This window comes from Pelodiscus sinensis, chromosome 1 (genome assembly GCF_052426305.1).
Source record: "Pelodiscus sinensis isolate ZL-2025 chromosome 1, ASM5242630v1, whole genome shotgun sequence".
Taxonomy (NCBI): Eukaryota; Metazoa; Chordata; order Testudines; family Trionychidae; genus Pelodiscus; species Pelodiscus sinensis.
Window position 1 is genome coordinate 272,317,051 of NC_143052.1, and position 18,519 is coordinate 272,335,569.

The 18,519-nt window shown below is 42.6% G+C and overlaps 1 protein-coding gene across 5 annotated transcripts in view; it reads right to left on the reverse strand.

Annotated features, from left to right (window-relative positions):
* Positions 1–18,519, reverse strand: part of UCHL3 (ubiquitin C-terminal hydrolase L3) — a 56,606-nt gene that overhangs the window by 34,761 nt on the left and 3,326 nt on the right. For 4 of the 5 annotated variants that reach the window (XM_075918887.2, XM_089775438.1, XM_075918888.2 and 1 more), the window contains exon 2: positions 11,136–11,264. In XM_075918887.2, the coding sequence (XP_075775002.1) occupies positions 11,136–11,264 (129 nt within the window). Of the gene's footprint in view, positions 1–11,135; positions 11,265–12,907; positions 13,055–18,519 lie in introns of those variants that run through there. The other variant, XM_075918889.2, reaches the window with a different exon arrangement.

Consider the following 18,519-nt stretch of genomic DNA (forward strand, 5'->3'; position numbering starts at 1 on the left):
TCATGATTGAGTCAAGCATGAAGTTCCAGTCCCATGATGGAACTGGGTCGCTCCGTGGTGGACATAGATTTTGTATCCTTTTCCGAAATCTCTTAACAGATGGATGGGAAGAACAGGAATGCCCTTGGATCAGTGGGTGTAGTGCTCATTTAGCTGCCAGATGTATGTTGATGGAACTAGTTGATAGTCCTTTGTCCTGCAGGTTGAAGATGTACTCTAGTATGTCTTATATTGTCGCCCCATGCATGAGCTGAATTCCATACTGCAAACTGGACCCACTTCTGTAGGTAAGTCTGTCTCGTCATGAGTCTCCTGAAGTTAATTAGGATGTCTCTGACCCTTTGAGACAGGGTTAGCTCTCTGTCTGAGAGACAGCAAGCATCCGGGCTCGTAGGTTGAGGGTATGGAGTCCGGGATGTGGTATGCGTCCTTTGTCATCGGGGTAACTTGTACAGGTACCATGATCTGAGTTGAAGTATAATAGGGTACCAAATCTGTCTCGGCCAGTTGGGGGCTACCAAAATGATCCTGTTTGATCTTTAGTACTGTCTGTTGTATGAGAGGAATAGGTGGAAAAGCATACAACAATGGGAAATTGCAGTGGACTACGAACACATCCCCTAAATATCATGGTCCAATGCCCTCCCTGGAGCAGTACAGGCGGCATTTGGCGTTGATGTGCGTTGCAAACAAGTCCACCATTGGGGAACCCCATTTCCTGAAAAGGTTGTTAATGATGGATTTGTTCATCTCCCATTCATGGTTTTGTGGGAATTGTCTGCTGAGGGTATCCACAAGTACATTGTCTTTACCCGGCAAATGCATTGTGGTAAGTGTCACATTGTGTACAATAGACCATTGCCATAATTTCATTGCTTCTGCTCACAGGCTGAGAGACCTCACTCCCCCCTGCCTGTTTATGTAGTATATTGTTGCAACATTGTCTGACAATATCCTCATAGCCTTGTTTTGTATGTGAGCGAGCAGTTGTGAGCACACCGTCCTCACTGCTCTGAACTCCAGTACATTGATGTGAATCCGGGACTCTTTGCTTGTCCATTGTCCCTGTAACACCACGCTCCCCCATATGGGCTCCCCATCCCAGCAGGGACACGTCCATTGTGATGGTAATGGATGACATTGGTGGCCGAAACAGAAGTCCTATGCAGACGATATTTCTGTCTGTCCACCTGTTCATGGTGGCTTTGACTCGGTTGTGTACATGGAGTGTCTTGTGGAGCAGATGGTTCCTGGAACGGTACACGGAGTGTCGCCATGCCTGAAATGGCCTCATATGTAATCATGAGTTTGGGACTATAAATGTGGACACGGCCCTGTGTCCGAGTATTTGCAGGCATGTGCATACTGTGGTGTGTGGGCAGCTCTGTACAGACTTGACCAGGCTGCATATTCGCGCCCATCTGTGGGTGAGTTGTGAGGTTATACCACGGGTGCAGTCCAGCTGCACTCCTATAAACTCCAGCATCTGGGTAGAAGTGAGAGTGCACTTGTCCAAGTTCAGTAGGAGCCCGAGCATGTCAAATAGCGTTCTTATTGCATGCACCAACTGCTCCGTGTCCCCGTAGTTGGGTGCCATGATAAGCAATCGTCAAGATACAGAAATACGGTTGTTTGTTTTCTTTGCAGATGTGCAGTCACTATGGAGAGGACTTTGGAAAAGACTCTCGGTACTATGGAAAGGCTGATAGTGTAAGTCCTTGATGGTAAATCTGAGGAATTATCTGTGCACCAGGTGGATTGATACACGGAAGTATGCGTCCTGAAGATTGAGGGTAGATAGCCATGCCCCTTTTTCCAAAGCAGGTTTGATCTTCGCAAATGTAACCATCTTTAAACGTTGATACTTAATAAACTGGTTGAGGCCACGTAGGTCTAGGATGGGCTTCCACTCTTCCCCAATTTCTTGACTGTTAGGAAGTATCGATAATAGATCCCTTCCCTCAGTATAGGCTGGGCACTTCCTCTATGGTGCCTAGTTTTAGGAGACGTTGTGCTTTCTTCAGGAGGATCAGCTTGTGAGAAGGGTCCCTGAAGAGGGACAGGGAAGAGGCGGGTGGGGTGGTGGAACTGCTGTGAATGGTATGCAGTATCTGGTTCGAATTATTTCTAGTATTCACTGGTCCGAAGTGATGGTTTCCCATGCTGGGTAGAATTCTGCCAGTCTGTTTCTGAAGATCTGTTTCCCTAGCTCTGGCTGCCATGGAGGAATGGGGGCTGCTGTACCCTTGCCCAGCACTTCAAATTTGCTGACACGAAGCAGGTGCGTGGTTCGATGATGTATGCTCGTTTGATTGTCTTTGTCGGGTTTTGTCTCATACGTATCTTGTTCTTCTAGGACCTTTGCTTTGTGTATACAGTGGTGCTCTGAACCTTTGGTTATGTTGTTTGTATTATTTTCTCTTGGCTCCAGGCAGCTGAATTCCTAGTATGTGCAGCGTCACTCTGGAATCCTTAAAGGTGTGGAGGGATAAGTTTGTTGCCTACACTAAGAGCTTTGTGCCCTCAAACGAGAGATCCTCAATGTTTGATTGAACCTACCTGAGGTGACCCCAACAGTTGCAGCCTTGATACTCGTCTCATCACTACTGCAGATGCCATGGACCTGGATGCTATATCCGCTGCATCTAATGCTGCCTGTAATGCTGTTTACGATATCAATGAACCTTCCCTCACATTTGATTCGAACTGTTCTCTTATGTCTTCTGGTATGTACTGAATAAAAGAACTGAATGATTCGAACGTCTGGTGCGAGTATTTGGATAGCAGGGCTACATAATTCATGATTCTCAGTTGGAGGGAGGCTGATGAATAGGCCTTCTTTCCCATAGTATCCATCCTTTTTGTCTCTGTCATGATTTGGTGTTCTGGGGTACTGGTGTTACTTCCCCCTCTGGTTGGCTGCTTCAACTACCAGTGAATTCAGGGAAGGGGTGGGAGAAGAGGAATTCAACCCCTGTAGGTACTACATAGTACTTCTTATCCAGTTTCTTTGAGATTGGAAGCACTGATGCTGGGGTCCTTCATATAGACTTAGCCGGATCCATCAGAGCTTCGTTCATCAGCAGAGCCAACTTTGTATGTTGAGATAAGCGGAATATGCTTGTGAGTTCATGCTTGTTTTGCATTATGTTGGAGAGCCTTATGTCAAGCGTGTCCACTACCCTCCGGAACAGGTCTTGGAACCTTCTAAAGTCATCCCCTCTGATTGGTGACACAGGGAGACTATGTTAATCTATCGTGGAATACAAAGTATTCGGAGGAATATGTGACACCTGTGTTATCTCCTCCATAGATGACTCGCTGTCATGGTCGACCGGGTCATAGTCAGCTCGTTTCTGCATGTTCATGTTGGCCAACTATGTCCTGTGTACCTGAAGAGTTTGTTGAAACTGCGTTTGTTGGCTTCTGTCAGGCACCCATGCATCCCAATAGGACCACTGTGGTGGAAGCGGTGGAGGTATCCATTGTGCCACCTGCCACTTCTGTAGTTGCTGCTGTTGTGGTGTAATATGTTGAGGGACTCTGTGCTACCCCCTTATCTGCTTCTCCTCCTCATCACTAAATCTCGCAGATATTAGTGATGCTGGTGTCGAGGATAGCATGGAATCTCTGAGCCTTGGTGTGCTGTTGGTTCCGAAGAGTGGCGAGGCTATCGCAAAGTCCGCCTTCATTATGTACGTTGGTACCGAGAGCAGTGGAGGCATTTCTGTGTAATTCACTGCAGCTGAGCTCATCTGTGCCCTAGATACTTTGAAGTGCACCAGTACCAGCGGTACCGAGCGTTTGTTAAAGCACGGCATTCTGCTGCTCTGCTGCTTACCGGCTTGTTTATTATCGGTACCGTCTTCTGCACTGGCACCAAATTACTGCGAGGAGGGCCCAAAACTAGCCAGTGGCTCTGTGCTTCGTTTGGGGATCACAGCTTCTCTTCGAGCAGGATCCTTTATCCTGCTTTTGACAGCCCTTCTCAGGTCAAGCATTGTCAGCCTCTTTGTTGAGAGTTCTTTTGTTACTCAGAGGCTGAGGCTCAGCAGGGGACCTGGAGCCTTTCGAGCTCCGCTCCAGGTCATGCTCTCTGGCACATCCTTGTGAAGTAGTGCTCCTCCTGCCCTTCTCCCCTAGAGAGTTATCTCTGGGAGTTGGTGGGGGAGGCTGCATCTCAGACATGGTATTGAGGTCTGTAAATAGAGGTCTTCTCTGCAGATCTCTCATCTTTTTAGATCTTGGGGCAAGCTTCTGGCAGTGCGGGCAGTGGCTGACCTAGTGGTCCTGTCATAGGCAGCACAGACACTGTTCATGTCCATCTGCTGCTTTGAAAGAGATCCCACACCCTGTGCACCTTTTAAAGCCCAGTGGTGTGGCCATGACAGTGTTTGCCTGTCTGTATTGCCCTTTGGGCAAGCGGGATGCAGTGATAGTGCCCCCTGCGCCGCTCCACTTGTTGTTCTTCCGGTGTTGTCTTTTTTTTTTCTTTTATAGATACTGTTGATTAAGGGAGACAGTCTAGCTGCAACTGATGCCGGCGGCGGTTAAGAAGGAATTGAGGGAACGGTGCGTGTGCAACTGTCATTCTGAGTGATCGCGCAATAGCGCGGCATGTGAGGCAGCCAAAGGACTGTTAGCAAGAATCTCCGAGCCGTGTGCACAGCAGCGCTGACACACCTAATCGGAGCACCCACAGGGACCATCAAAGAAGAACATAATGCATACTGTGACTGAATGCAGATCTATATTCACACCCTACATGGTACAGCAACATTTTGTGTACAAAATACGGTTTGAGAGGCATTGTTTGAAAGCTAATAATGAATACAAACTGAAATAAACAGTCTAGGTGTTTAGCTGGTAAGTCTGGGGAGTGTGTAAACCAGTTTCTCAAAAACAAAGGACAAACTTACACCTCTTTCCAAATGTCAAAATGGACAGGCATTCACTGGTCAAGTAACCATTTTTTCAGTAGTGAAGGGGGCAGGAACAGATCAATTTGCATTTTAACAATATCAAGGAATCTCTTTCACCAGGAATCTCTTCACTCATGTCTGCATCCTCACAGCTGGAAGAAACTTCATCTCTGAGTAACCCTCAGGATAATGCATTTCAAGGAAGACTGTATTATAAAATGGAGATAGCAAAAGCTACCCCAGATGTTCATTCTCTTATTCTTCTCTATCACTCTTTCCCTTTAGGAGGGATTCTGACCTGAGAAGCTGATCCGCCCTATTGCTGGCAACATGTTCTTGTGGCAAGGATTTCTCAGTGAACCAAGTCTAATTTAAATTTTAGTTACTAGAAAGTGTTTTATTGTAACTGCTCTTGTAACCATTTCTGACATTAATGCCTTATATTTTTGTGACAGGGCATCCTATATTCTTTATGGAAATATGCTTATTAATATGATGTAACTTGTTACTCATTATGCAAGATACTTCATTATGCAAGATATGTTGGGAAACTAACACAGCGGGGCACAGGCTATCCAATAAGTTTCTGGACTGCATTGGAGACAACTTTCTGTTTCAGAAGGTTGAAAAAGCTACCAGAGGAGAAGCAGTTCTGGATTTGGTTTTAACAAATAGGGAGGAACTAGTTGAGAACTTGCAAGTGGAAGACAGTATAGGGGACAGTGATCATGAAATAATAGAGTTCATGATCTTAAGGAAAGGTAGAAGGGAGACCAGCACAATTGAGGTAATAGATTTCAGGAAGGCAGATTTTGATAAGCTCAGAGAACTTGTAGGTAAGGTCCCATGGGAAGCAAGACTGAAGGGAAAAACAACTGAGGAGAGTTGGAAGCATTTCAAAGGGACGTTGTTAAGGGCCCAAAAGCAAACAATTCCGCTGTGTAGGAAAGATAGAAAATATGGCAAAAGACCAGCTTGGCTTAACAAGGAGATCTTGCATGATCTCAAAATAAAAAAGGAGTCATATAAAAAATGGAAACTAGGACAACTAACAAAGGATGAATATAGGCAAGCAACACGGGAATGCAGGGGCAAGATTAGAAAGGCAAAGGCACAAAATGAGATCAAACTAGCTACAGGCATAAAGGGAAACAAGAAGACCTTTTATAAATACATTAAAAGCAAGAGGAAGACCAAGGACAGGGTAGGCCCACTGCTTAGTGAGGAGGGAGAAGCAGTAACAGGAAACTTGGAAATGGCAGAGATGCTCAATGACTTCTTTGTTTCGGTCTTCACCGAGAAGTCTGGAGGTGTGCCTAACGTAGTGAATACAAACAGAGAGAGGGTAAGTTTAGAGGATAGGATACACAAAGAACAAGTTAAAAATCACTTAGGAAAGTTAGATGTCAGCAAGTCACCAGGTCCTGATGAAATGCATCCCAGGATACTCAAGGAGCTGATAGAGGAGGTATCTGAGCCTTTAGCTATGATTTTTGAAAAATCATGGCAGACAGGGGAGATTCCAGAAGACTGGAAAAGGGCAAATATTGTGCCCAACTATAAAAAGGGGAATAAGAACAACCCAGGAAACTACAGACTGGTCAGTTTAACGTCTGTCCCAGGGAAGATAATGGAGCAGGTAATTAAGGAAATCGTATGCAAACACTTGGAAGGTAATAAAGCGATAGGGAATAGCCAGCATGGGTTTGTGAAGAACAAGTCATGCCAAACTAATCTGATAGCTTTCTTTGATAGGATAACGAGCCTTGTGGATAAGGGAGAAGCGGTGGATGTCATATACCTAGACTTTAGTAAGGCATTTGATACGGTCTCGCATGATATTCTTATTGATAAACTAGGCAAATATAACTTAGATAGGGCCACGATAAGGTGGGTGCATAATTGGCTGGATAACTGTAGTCAGAGAGTTGTTGTTAATGGTTCTAAATCCTGCTGGAAAGGGATAACAAGTGGAGTTCCTCAAGGGTCTGTTTTGGGACCCGTACTGTTCAATATCTTCATCAATGATGTAGATATTGGGATAGAGAGTACGCTTATTAAGTTTGCGGATGATACCAAACTGGGTGGGGTTGCAACTTCTTTGGAGGATAGGGACATAATTCAAAATGACCTTAGCAAGTTAGAGAAATGGTCAGAGGTAAACAGGATGAGGTTTAATAAAGAGAAATGCAAAGTGCTCCACTTAGGAAGGAACAATCAGTTCCATACATACAAGATGGGAAGCGACTGTCTAGGAAGGAGCATGGCGGAAAGGGATCTAGGGGTCATAGTGGACCACAAGTTGAATATGAGTCAACAGTGTGATGCTGTTGCAAAAAAAGCTAATATGATTCTAGGTTGTATCAACAGGTGTGTTGTAAGCAAAACTCGTGAAGTCATTCTGCCGCTCTACTCTGCACTAGTTAGGCCTCAGCTGGAGTACTGTGTCTAGTTCTGGGCGCCACATTTCAAGAAAGATGTGGAGAAATTGGAAAGGATACAGAGAAGAGCGACAAGAATGATTAAAGGTTTAGAGAACATGACCTATGAAGCCAGGCTTCATGAACTGGGCTTGTTTAGTTTGGAAAAAAGAAGATTAAGGGGGGACATGATAGCGGTTTTCAAATATCTAAAAGGGTTTCACAAGGAGGAAGGAGAAAATTTGTTCCTCTTGGTTTCTGAGGACAGGACAAGGAGTAATGGGCTTAAAGTGCAGCGGGGGAGGTTTAGATTGGACATTAGGAAAAAATTCCTAATTGTCAGGGTGGTCAAATATTGGAATAAATTGCCAAGGGAGGTGGTGGAATCTCCCTCTCTAGAGATATTTAAGAACAGGTTAGATAGACATCTGTCAGAGATGGTGTAGACGGAGCTTGGTCCTGCCTTGAGGGCGGGGGGCTGGACTCGATGACCTCTTGAGGTCCCTTCCAGTCCTATTATTCTATGATTCTATGATTCACGTGAGATATCATTGGAAAGGTTATGAGTTGATGAATGTGTTTATCCTATTTGTATGCATGTATCATTTCTGTATCTGTATCTGAAGTTAAGAATATTGACAGCAGATTATCAAAGTGTTCATGTTGGGAAAAAGCTTATTACAGGGCATCCCTGCTCTAAGTTGCCCCTGTATACATTTGTTCCACACTTAAGCTGTTGATGCTTGTAGGAACTGATGAGTTATAAGTCCTCCCATTCCCTGCTCCCAAGTCACGCAAAAAAGCCCCCCACCAAATGGAAGTCAGACATGGGAAAAAAATTCCCCACTTAAAGTTGTTTTGCTATAAGTCCAAGTTTTTTCGAATGTATCTTGGACTTATAGAGAGGACAGCTTGTACCAGAGCATCAGGAACAACAATGAAAAAGCCAGATTCAAGATTAATGTCCGATTAGCAAAAGACAATGAACTTGGTTTTCCTGCAAGCGTGAGGGTCAGCATGTAAGAAATGGCTTCTGGCTCCTCAACAACTTGGACCATGTCACCTGATGCTGAAATCCATCTTGGATTCTGTATTTTTCCACAAAAAGGAAGTGGGGGGGTTGGTGAGGTTTGGGATACAATGGATTCCCATCTTAAACAAATGCTATTTAAGGGTGGGGAGTGAAGTAATCCAGGTCATCAATTCCCCCAGATACTTTACCCAAGATGGCTGCTGGACACAAGACTGAATTGGTAAAAGGAACTGGACCCAGGCAGAAAGGATGTCTGGTCTGCGAAGATGATTTATTGCTGATTAGTCCATGACTTCTCCCTTCTGTTGAAAATAACCATGAATGTCCATCTCAATGGAGGTTCCCTGCTACTGTCACTGAAGCACCACAATGGTTAAATAAGCCAAACTTCTTTCATAAGTTCATTTTTAATAAGATGGCCTTAGAAATACTTCTGCTACTCTCAATTTAAAATAACAGCCCAATCAAATTCTGAGACTTCTTCAGTTGCTAGTTATGTGAAAGATTCTTGAAACCCTCACAATGATCAGCTATGAAACTAATAGCATAGAGCAGATAAACATATGTAGTAGGGACGTTAAAATGCTTTAAATAATTGGGTAACCTCTGAAAAGGTCAGCGGTTACATGCAGGGGGCTCACGCCTGGCTTCCCCCCCTGCGCTGCTGCCTCTGGCAAGCAGCGCAGGATAGGGAAGGGACAGGTGGTTCCACGGGAGTAAGTACATGTGGGGAGCCAGCTTAAAACCTGGCTTCTCACTTGCACTGGCTCCCTCCAGTCCACTCAGGCTGCTGCCTTTGTATCAGAGACAGCAGCGTGGGGCCCAGGGCATGCAAGGAGCTGGCTTTTAAGCTGGTTCCCAACATGTACCAGTCGCCTGCGTGTAACCATGAACATTAACCAATTAAGCCAGGCTCATTGGTTACATTTTAATATTCCTAGTAAGCACAACAGTTCTGCAGTATGTGATTATGATCTCACTCAAACATCAACAGAATTGTGCATACCGAAGGCCACAAGTGCTAGAATTAGGGATGCCATCACACCCCCTGGCTTGAACGGATTTTAATTTTATACATAGCCTTACAGATTTGTTCAATGGCTTTCAGCATTCCCATTATACAAATTGTTCCAGCACCCCTGAAGAAGTCATCTACTTCTTTCACTTCAGTAGCCAGAGAAGTATTCCTGTGAGTTACTGGCCCAACATTTTTCTCGTAATGCAAATTTTACATTAATTCATGACTAGTAATGTGGCAATTTTATGACCATTTCTTTACTTATATTTAATATTTCCAGTTATTCAGAATGCCTTATGAGAAAAGTTGTGTGCTAAGAAGACATGAAAAAATAGACACTTCTGTTTGAGATATTAACAGCTTTATTAAAATTTTAGCACCTAGATATTATGGCAAGATTTTATATAGCTGACATGTAACATCTGATTTATACTGACAACAGAAAAGAGGAGCAGCCTGACTCACTCCAAGAAGAAATAAATATAAGTTATGTTTCAGTGCATATATTTCAGGTCAAATACATAATTGCATGAGATGTACTCAGTAGCCTGAAAATTTCACAGATTGAAAATATTTAAAGCCATCATTAAAATATTTCAAAAACTGCCTACCACATATGTTAACTCTAGAGTCTATATTTACATGTTTACTGATTAGTGCATAGCCTGGAATGGGGGCTGGGGAAAGATATACAATTTAACCCATGACAAAAAACACAAATCAAAACCAAAGATAATTCCTAATTCTGTCTCAGTAGCTAACATGCCCAATTGGTCTAAGGAATGAAAACAATGATGGAGACACAGACTTCTGTAGACTAGTGTTTCTCAACCAGTGGTACGAGTACCCTTAGGGGTACATGAGAGAAGTCTGGGGGGGTACATCAACACAATTCAAATTTGGAGAAAACTGAATTTTTGTTTTAAGTTTTACTACGATTTATTATTTTTGTACTTTTTAATTGCCCACCCAGCTATGATTAAGTTGTTTAAACAAATGTGTTGCAATGGTACAAAAAATTCTGTGTCTGAAAACTGTAGGTACTAGAGGTACTTATAATTTTTGAAAAAGGGGGTACTTTTGAAGAAGGGGTACTTTTTTTTTTTTATAAAGGTTGAGAAACACTGCTCTAGACAGTGGTTAAAGTTTGGACTTCAGTATGATACTACTAAATCAATACATATTTTATATACAGCCGCTCCTCAAGTTTCGACCACCTCCACTTAGACCATCCGCACTTACGACCAAAGCGGTTGTAAATGCAGATCCGAGTTACAAACGGTGATCCGTGCTTACAAACAGCGCAGTCGCCATGTAACTCTATGGGATCCGAGTTACGATCACTTCGAATTACGGACCAAATGTTGATCCGTAACTTGTTCGTAACTCGGAGAGCAGCTGTATAGCTGTTTGATATTTTCATCCTAGCTCACCACTATATTCATGTCTTAATGCGATATAAATACTGCAAAAATAAATACCGAAGAATATCCTCTAAAATATCTATCATTTTAAATACTTTTGCAGTTGTACAGTTTTGTTTTAATAAACTTATTTATTAAACTTATTTGACAACACAATGTATCAAAAACAAGAGGGACTTTCTAAAAATCGTGGAGTTTTTTTAAGTATCCTTAACTATTTCACTGATGTAGAGAACTACAGATTTTATATTATGTATGATGGGCATTCTGACTCATCTGCTGACTTTGAATTACTAGGTATCAATAGTAAATATTTACCTTTTCTGTTACTGGGAAGAGAAGCAGCACTGCACAGACAGGTCTTGGCACCATGCTAAGAAGTTCTGGATCCATACCATACACATCTACGAATTGCCAGTCAGGATGTATACCTAACTGCTTCAGAAACTAGTAAAGAAAAAGAAAACATATTTGTTAATAAATAATTCATCCATCAGAAGCAGATTTGATCACCTGTAAAGTTAAATACACTTTAATAGGCTTTATGAAGATCAAAATATTTGAGAGGGAAATAGGGGGATGAAATGATGTAAAATTTCAATGAATGACAAACTGAAAAAGTGCAGTGTTAATCAGCTTTCCCTCTAAGATTTTCCATCCCTGAGACACCAATATTGAGTTCATGTGTGCTTGTTCAAATGTGTGCCACCATGGCACCCACCAGTTACTAACACATATTTTAAATGTTTATGGAAGAAAGAATACTAAAACAGCCCTTTCCCAATCACAAAGACAAAATAGAGCTGTTAATTCAGAGGTTTCACCCAAGCATCCTTATTATTATGGCTGACCCTAAGTGCCAATGTACTGTATCATGACATCAGTTACAGATAAAGTAAAAAGACATCATCCCCTACACATAACATGCAAAGTCTAAACAATAAGCTGTTTTTCTTAAAGGCCTGTGCTGCAATGCTACACAGTATCAGTAATAAATGGTGGCAGGAATGGTTCCTTGGCAAAGATCAACTGCTGCTGTCCTCAAAGATGGCAGAACCTGACCTGCCACAAATTAACTGTTGTTAACAGCATTTTGCAATGGCTAGAGAGATGGTAGCTGCCGGAATTGGAGTCGGGGCTGAAGTGCAGCTTCTCTGGGGCCGGGGCCACGCATTATGCACGGTGAATCTATTATAATATGAGGGATTCTGATTATTGTTTCCTACATCTTTACTGTAATATTGTACTGCTTTCTTTTAGATGTTCCTTCACCAGCTCTACTTGTTATCCATGAACAAACTAGAGTAAAAATCTTTTGTACGTTCCTCCCTGCTAATTTTCCCTTACCTCCATTTTTTTAAAAACTGTAGGAGTGAGTTTTAGGCAGCATGGGATGTGATACAGTTCCTATTGATGTTGAAGGAACATCTGAAAGAAAGCAGCACAATATTACAGTAAAGATGTAGGAAACAATACATGGCTCCATCAACGGAGCCATGTAGATGAGTTTACTAGACAGGAAAATGAAGCGTCGATTTAAATAATCGCCACTTCATTTACATCAAAATGGCCACCGTGCTGTGCCGATCAGCTGTTTGGCAGCACAGCGCGGTAGCCTGAACACTCTGCAGTTGACAAGGGAAGCCTTTGTCGGCTGCTCCGGTAAACCTCAAACAGCTGATCGACACAGCCTGGTGGCCATTTTGATGTAAATGAAGCGGCGATTATTTAAATCGCCGCTTCATTTTCCTATGTCTAGTAAACTCATCTACATGGCTCCGTCGACAGAGCCATGTAGTCTAGACATACCCTAGTGGAAAATCCTACTCATAAAAAAAGATTTATTTTTTAAGAAAAGGAAACATTTTTCATAGAAAAGGCTTGTTTTGTCAAAGGTCCATTTTCCTTCAGAAATTATCAGCCAGCCCAGGTAAAGAACAGTTTTGTATCAGTATGGTGAGACCCAGGCTGTGTTGTCCATTTCCCCTTCTCCAGTCTTGCCACCTTTTACGATTGCATTATAAGACTTGCATTACTTTTCTTAAACTCTCACCAGAAACAAGAGTTTGCATCACAATATCTGCTTTCACCTTTCTTAAAAATTGTATTTGTAGTCCTCACAGTTGCAGAGGAAAGCTAGAAAATGGGAAGAAGTTGCACTCCAAAGGCTCGGACGCCAGACAGCAAATTAATTTTTTCTTGTTTGAGTAATGAAGTGATATCATCCTGGTAAGACAACAGCAATTGCTTTGAGAAAAGTGGCAGTGCAAAACAAAGAGAGACAGACAGATGCACTTAAATGAGTGGCAATGTTATTAATAGACCCAGATTTCTTGGAAATGCTGACAAATATTGAAGAACAGATCAGAACCATAAAAAACACATTGCTCCTTTACTTAGTTTTTTTGATGAGCATATGATCTATGTTTATAATGATAAGGACTTAATGAATTTTCTACACATATACATTGGCCTTATCTAGTAATTTTTATTCATATGAATAGTTCCACTAAAGGCAACAGGACAACTTATACTTGAAAAAGTTGCAGGATCAAGCTACAAGATGTAAATATGAACTAGACAGCTCCAGTCTTAATATTGCAGATCACTGGTTTCCTATCTTTGATTTCTCCCAAATCCACTTTTGCATTTCTGTAATCATCAATGGATTATATCATTTCTTTCTATAAGGTTGGAAGATTTTTTTTTTAGTAACATCACATTTTAAATACTGCTAAGTAGTACAAGCAGAGAGGATTTTTTTTTTTTTTGAAAAAAGCTTGATTTTATGGAAAGAAAATTACTATCTTAAAGTACTGGACTCCCCCAGCACAGCAGGGAGACAGGAGCAAAGCCGCAGAGGCGCAGGACCCCGCCGCCTCTGCGGCTTTGCTCCGGGTCTCCCTGGTCTGCTGGGGTGGGGGGGGGGGGCGCAGCTAGTGCGCCCCCCGCCCCCCAGCAGACCAGGCTTTTGTTGTGGATGCCTGGGGTAGAGCAGCTGGGGTGCTGCTGGGTTGGTCCTGGGGGGCCTACTCGGCAGCGCCCCAGCTGTTCTGTCCCAGGCTCCAGATTCAGCCACTGTTGAAACTGATCAGTGGCTGATTCCAGGAAGCTGGGGGCAGAGCAACTCTGCCTCGGGCTTCCTGTAGTCAGCCCCTGGTCAGTTTCAGCAGCAGTGGCTGAATCTGGAGCCAGTTCCGAGTTACGTACAAATTCAACTTAAGAACAAACCTATAGTCCCTATCTTGTATGTAACCCGGGGACTGCCTGTATAGGCATCTAAGATACTGATTTGACCTTGCCTACCAGTTCTGCCTCGTCCTTCCTTTCTTTCTGCTATTGTAACCCACACTCCCTCCCATTTCCGACCCATCTCCCAATTTTCCATGTTCTTCACTTGCCCATGGGCTTTGCTCACCTGTCCCCATCGAACCTAGTTTAAAGGCCTCCTCACTAGGTTAGCCAGTCTGTATCCAAATACGGTCTTCCCCTTCCTCAAAAGGTGAACCCCATCCCTGCTTAGCAGTCCTTCCTGGAATAGCATCCCATGTTTGAAGGAAGTAAACTCTCCTGGCGACACCATCTTTGCAGCCAGGCATTCACCTCCAGGATGCACGTGTTTCTGCCTGGGCCCCTACCTTTGACAGGAAGGACTGAGGAGAATACCATCTACGCTCCAAACTCCTTCACCCGTACTCCCAGAGCCCTGTAGTCACTCTTGATCCACTCAGTGTCACACCTCGCAGTATTATTAGTGCCCACATGGAGGAGTAGCACGGGGTAGTAGTCAAAGGGCTGGATAATCCTCGACAGAGCCTCCATAACGTCTCAGATACGGGCCCCCAGCAAGCAGCATACCTCCGGAGATGACATGTCAGGGCGTCAGATGGGCGCCTCCATTCCCCTCAGAACAGTCTCCAACCACCACTACGCTATGTTTCCTATTCACAGTGGTGGCAGCAGACCTCCCAGTCTTGGGGGTACGAGGCTTCTCCTCCTCTGTTGTAGGGGGTGATTCCTTATCTCCCGCATCAAGAAGAGCATAATGGTTTCCTAGTACCACGGTGGGAGGGTTTGGAGTAGAGGTGGAGCACTGCCTGCTGCCAGAAGTAACTAACTGCCAGTGTCCACCCTGAGCCATCTCTCCTCCACCAGTAGTGCATCAGCAGTCCTATGTACTGGGACAGCTACCTCAGCTGTCTCTACATGAACACTGTCCAGGAATTGCTCGTGGATTCTCAACCTAGCCACTTGCTCCTGTAGCTCTCCCACCTGCTGCATAGCTTATTTTAGGTGTATTTTTAAATAGATTATTTTGTAATTCGGCACCGTCTACACAGCACCAAATTTCAATATAACATGCTATTCCAAAATTCCCCTTAACCCTCGTGGAATGAGGGTTTCCGGGATGTTGGAATAAGCTGCCTGTTATTTTGAAATAACAGGCTGCTTCAATAGATGCAGAATAGCCATTTCGGGAAACCAGAAGTATCCCAAAATAGCTCTGCAATGTAGATGTACCCTTAGAGATTAACAAAATATCATGAGCTTTCATGGGCAAAACCCACTTCCTCAGATGAGCTTGAGTCTTTGTTGGTTTTGCCTATGAAAAAGCTCATGATATTTTTGTTAATCTGTAAGGGGCCTCAGGACTAGTCGTTTTTAAAGTTACAAACTATCATGGCTACTCTTCTGAGATTTTAGATATAAAGTGGCACACAAACATATTACAAACACCACCAGAGACACACTAATAGGTTTACCAGAAACCCAAACTTAATAAATGATGGTATGCCCAATCCTTTCAAATCCTCCCCTAGTGATTGTGACCCTCTGTGCACAAGGGGTCCTGCCTAACTGCTCAATCAGGAAGAAAGCCTCAGTCAGTTGAAAACTATCTATTTGTCCAAAGACCCTTTATCTATTGGTGTGTGAAGAATTCAGTATATGCACCCCTTTCCTAGCGGTAGTTTCTCTCAAGATGTTATAACCTAACTTAATTTGTCCCTTATTGTTCTACAATTACCCTTTTGATATAAATACACACAGTTCCACAATTTCATTTTAATACAATTAACTACAAAGTTAAAACGATTTCAGTAAGGTGTAACTTAATTCAATACAGTTCACTCAGGATTAGGGATGTTAACGAGTTGCTGACGAGATGATTAACCAAGTCAACAAGATTAAGTGATAAATGTAGGCTACTTGCAAGGGAGGGTGGGAAGCAGGAGCTGGTACTGGGGGGAGCTGGCTAAAAAAGTGATTCCCCTCAGCACTGACTCCGCGGTGCCACTTGCCACCCCCTCCATGCTGGTGCCTCTAACAGAGGCAGCAGTGGGAGGTGGAAAGAGGGGGGGACCCACTGCCGCAAAGCAGCCTGGGCCCGTCACAGGCAGATGCTGCTTCAAAGTAGCAGCCCCTATCCACAGGGGTGGGGAGGAGGGAGGTCTGAGCTCTCCACAGTCAAAGGCTGCTTCAGGATAGCAGGCTCTGCATCTGCATCTTCCAGAGCAGCCTCTGTCCATGGGGAACCTGGGGCCACCATGGACAGGGGCTGCCGCTATCCCACACTGCTGCCTCTTTCTTCCAACATTAGCCAGTGCCAGCTGTCCCACAGGGAATGAACAGAATAGGTAAACATCAAGTGATCCATTCCAGGTTGCTCATTCACAGCTTCTGGCAGTTGGAGCATTTGATTTTCCCTTCAAAAATGTAGTACTTTGCACTTCTGTATTGCAGTTCATCTAACTCATTTCGGACCAATTTTCCAAGAACAGTGTGAATCTAATGCTGCCCTCCAAAGTACTTGCAACACCTCATGTGGTGTTATATGCACATTTTATAAGCATATTCTCAACCATTGTAAAAATCATTAATGAAAATATTGACTAATACAGGACCCATCACAGAATTCTGCAGTATCCCACTTTAACTACAGAAGATGTATCGCCACTTATTGATAAGTATTTTGAATACAATGCCATCAACTTCAAGTAGTGCCATCAGCACAGTATTAGCAGCTGAGCCCATGGTATCTCATCTTTGCCGAAAGTCTCATGCAGATATTCAAGAGAAGCAAGGATAGTATAGATCCATATTGGATCTTGCAGGTGTGGACTTTCAGAGGAGGAGGAATGCTCTCATCACTAGCCTCCAAGTTCTGCTAAAGATGACAAATGGGCCCTCTTAAAATGAGGAATAAGGGATCTTTCGGAAAAGGCTTTATTTTCCGAAAGATCCACGTCTAGACTGGCGCTTTTTTCCCGGCAAAGCTCCGAGCCAGAAAAAAGCGGCAGACATTTTTATGCAAATGAAGCGGGGGGGGGGGGGATTTAAAACCCCGCTTCATTTGCAATTGCGATGTGTCTAATTTGCATCCCTTTTACGGAAAAGAGATGCAGTCTAGACACAGCCTCATTGTATAAGAAATAAGGAAAGTCGGAGGAAGCGTATTTCGAAATAAATGCTGTGCAGATGATCCCAATTTCTAAATAAGCTATGAAATTGACGTAGATCAATTTGCATAGCTTATTTCGAGTTACGCCTGCTGTGTAAACACACCCTAACTGAATAGGACTTTTAAAATGTATATATAAAATTCATACCAAAACGTACATAATTTATATCAAATGATATGATTTTATATCATTTATAGATATAAAATATCTATCATTCTGAAGGCTTACAAATAGCTTTATAAATTTTATGGTTGTCTACAAGAAACCTAATCAACTACCAAAACCCTTAGTCCTATGCAATGATGTGAGTCGTGCTAAGGCAATATTTTCCAAGGTTGTGTTTTGGATTCCTCCTACCCTTTAAAAGAAGTAAAATCCAACTTCGTCTGAAACTCAGAGGAAGTTTAAGTAAGTATCATATAATTGGACAGCAGTTAATCATGAGGGTAACACCCTATTCTAGTACGTAGTTATACTGGTAAAAAAGCTCAGGACACTATGACACAGGTATCAACTAATCATTAATCATGCCATTCATAAACAGTTTCTTAAGTGGAACTGAATTGTATTAAGAATGCATGTTTGCTATACAAATTGTAAATAAACTTCAACCACTGAGCAGGTAACAATTCCAGAAACATAGCTGCAGAATCTATTTAAGCAGTAAACTTAATTTATATAAAGTTGCTTCTTCTAAAGATGCACATGATGTTTTCTTAATTTGAACTAGCTCACTGAATTATGGAAAATGAAATAGAGAAAGCAGGAAAATATCTGAGACAAAATTAGCACTAGAAGAATTGTATTGTTTACACAGCAATCTAGAAAATCGAATGTACCTAACAAATTAATTATCTGTTCCGTTTTTCCAATCATTAGGCTGAAACCAGATTTTTTTAAAAAACTACTCAGTTCTTGTAAACGTAACGTATGTACTTTTTCATTTTTACCTTCATTTTCATTTTTAATCTGAACAGTTTAGCCCATTTTTCTGTAAATGTACAGTCAAACAATGTGTAGTGATCTTTTCACAGTCTGGGGTGAATTCCAGCACTTTTGTATAAAAAAGTGTTCCACACTTATTTCATTCTTTGGAAGGATCATCATATTTAGTATAATTCTTGCCAACTCAACTTTTCTATCACATTAGACATTCAGATGATTTCCATATATACAGATCAATAGCTCCTATACTAAAGGTATACTAAATTAATTTTTTTGTGAAAACAAACTGCACTTAC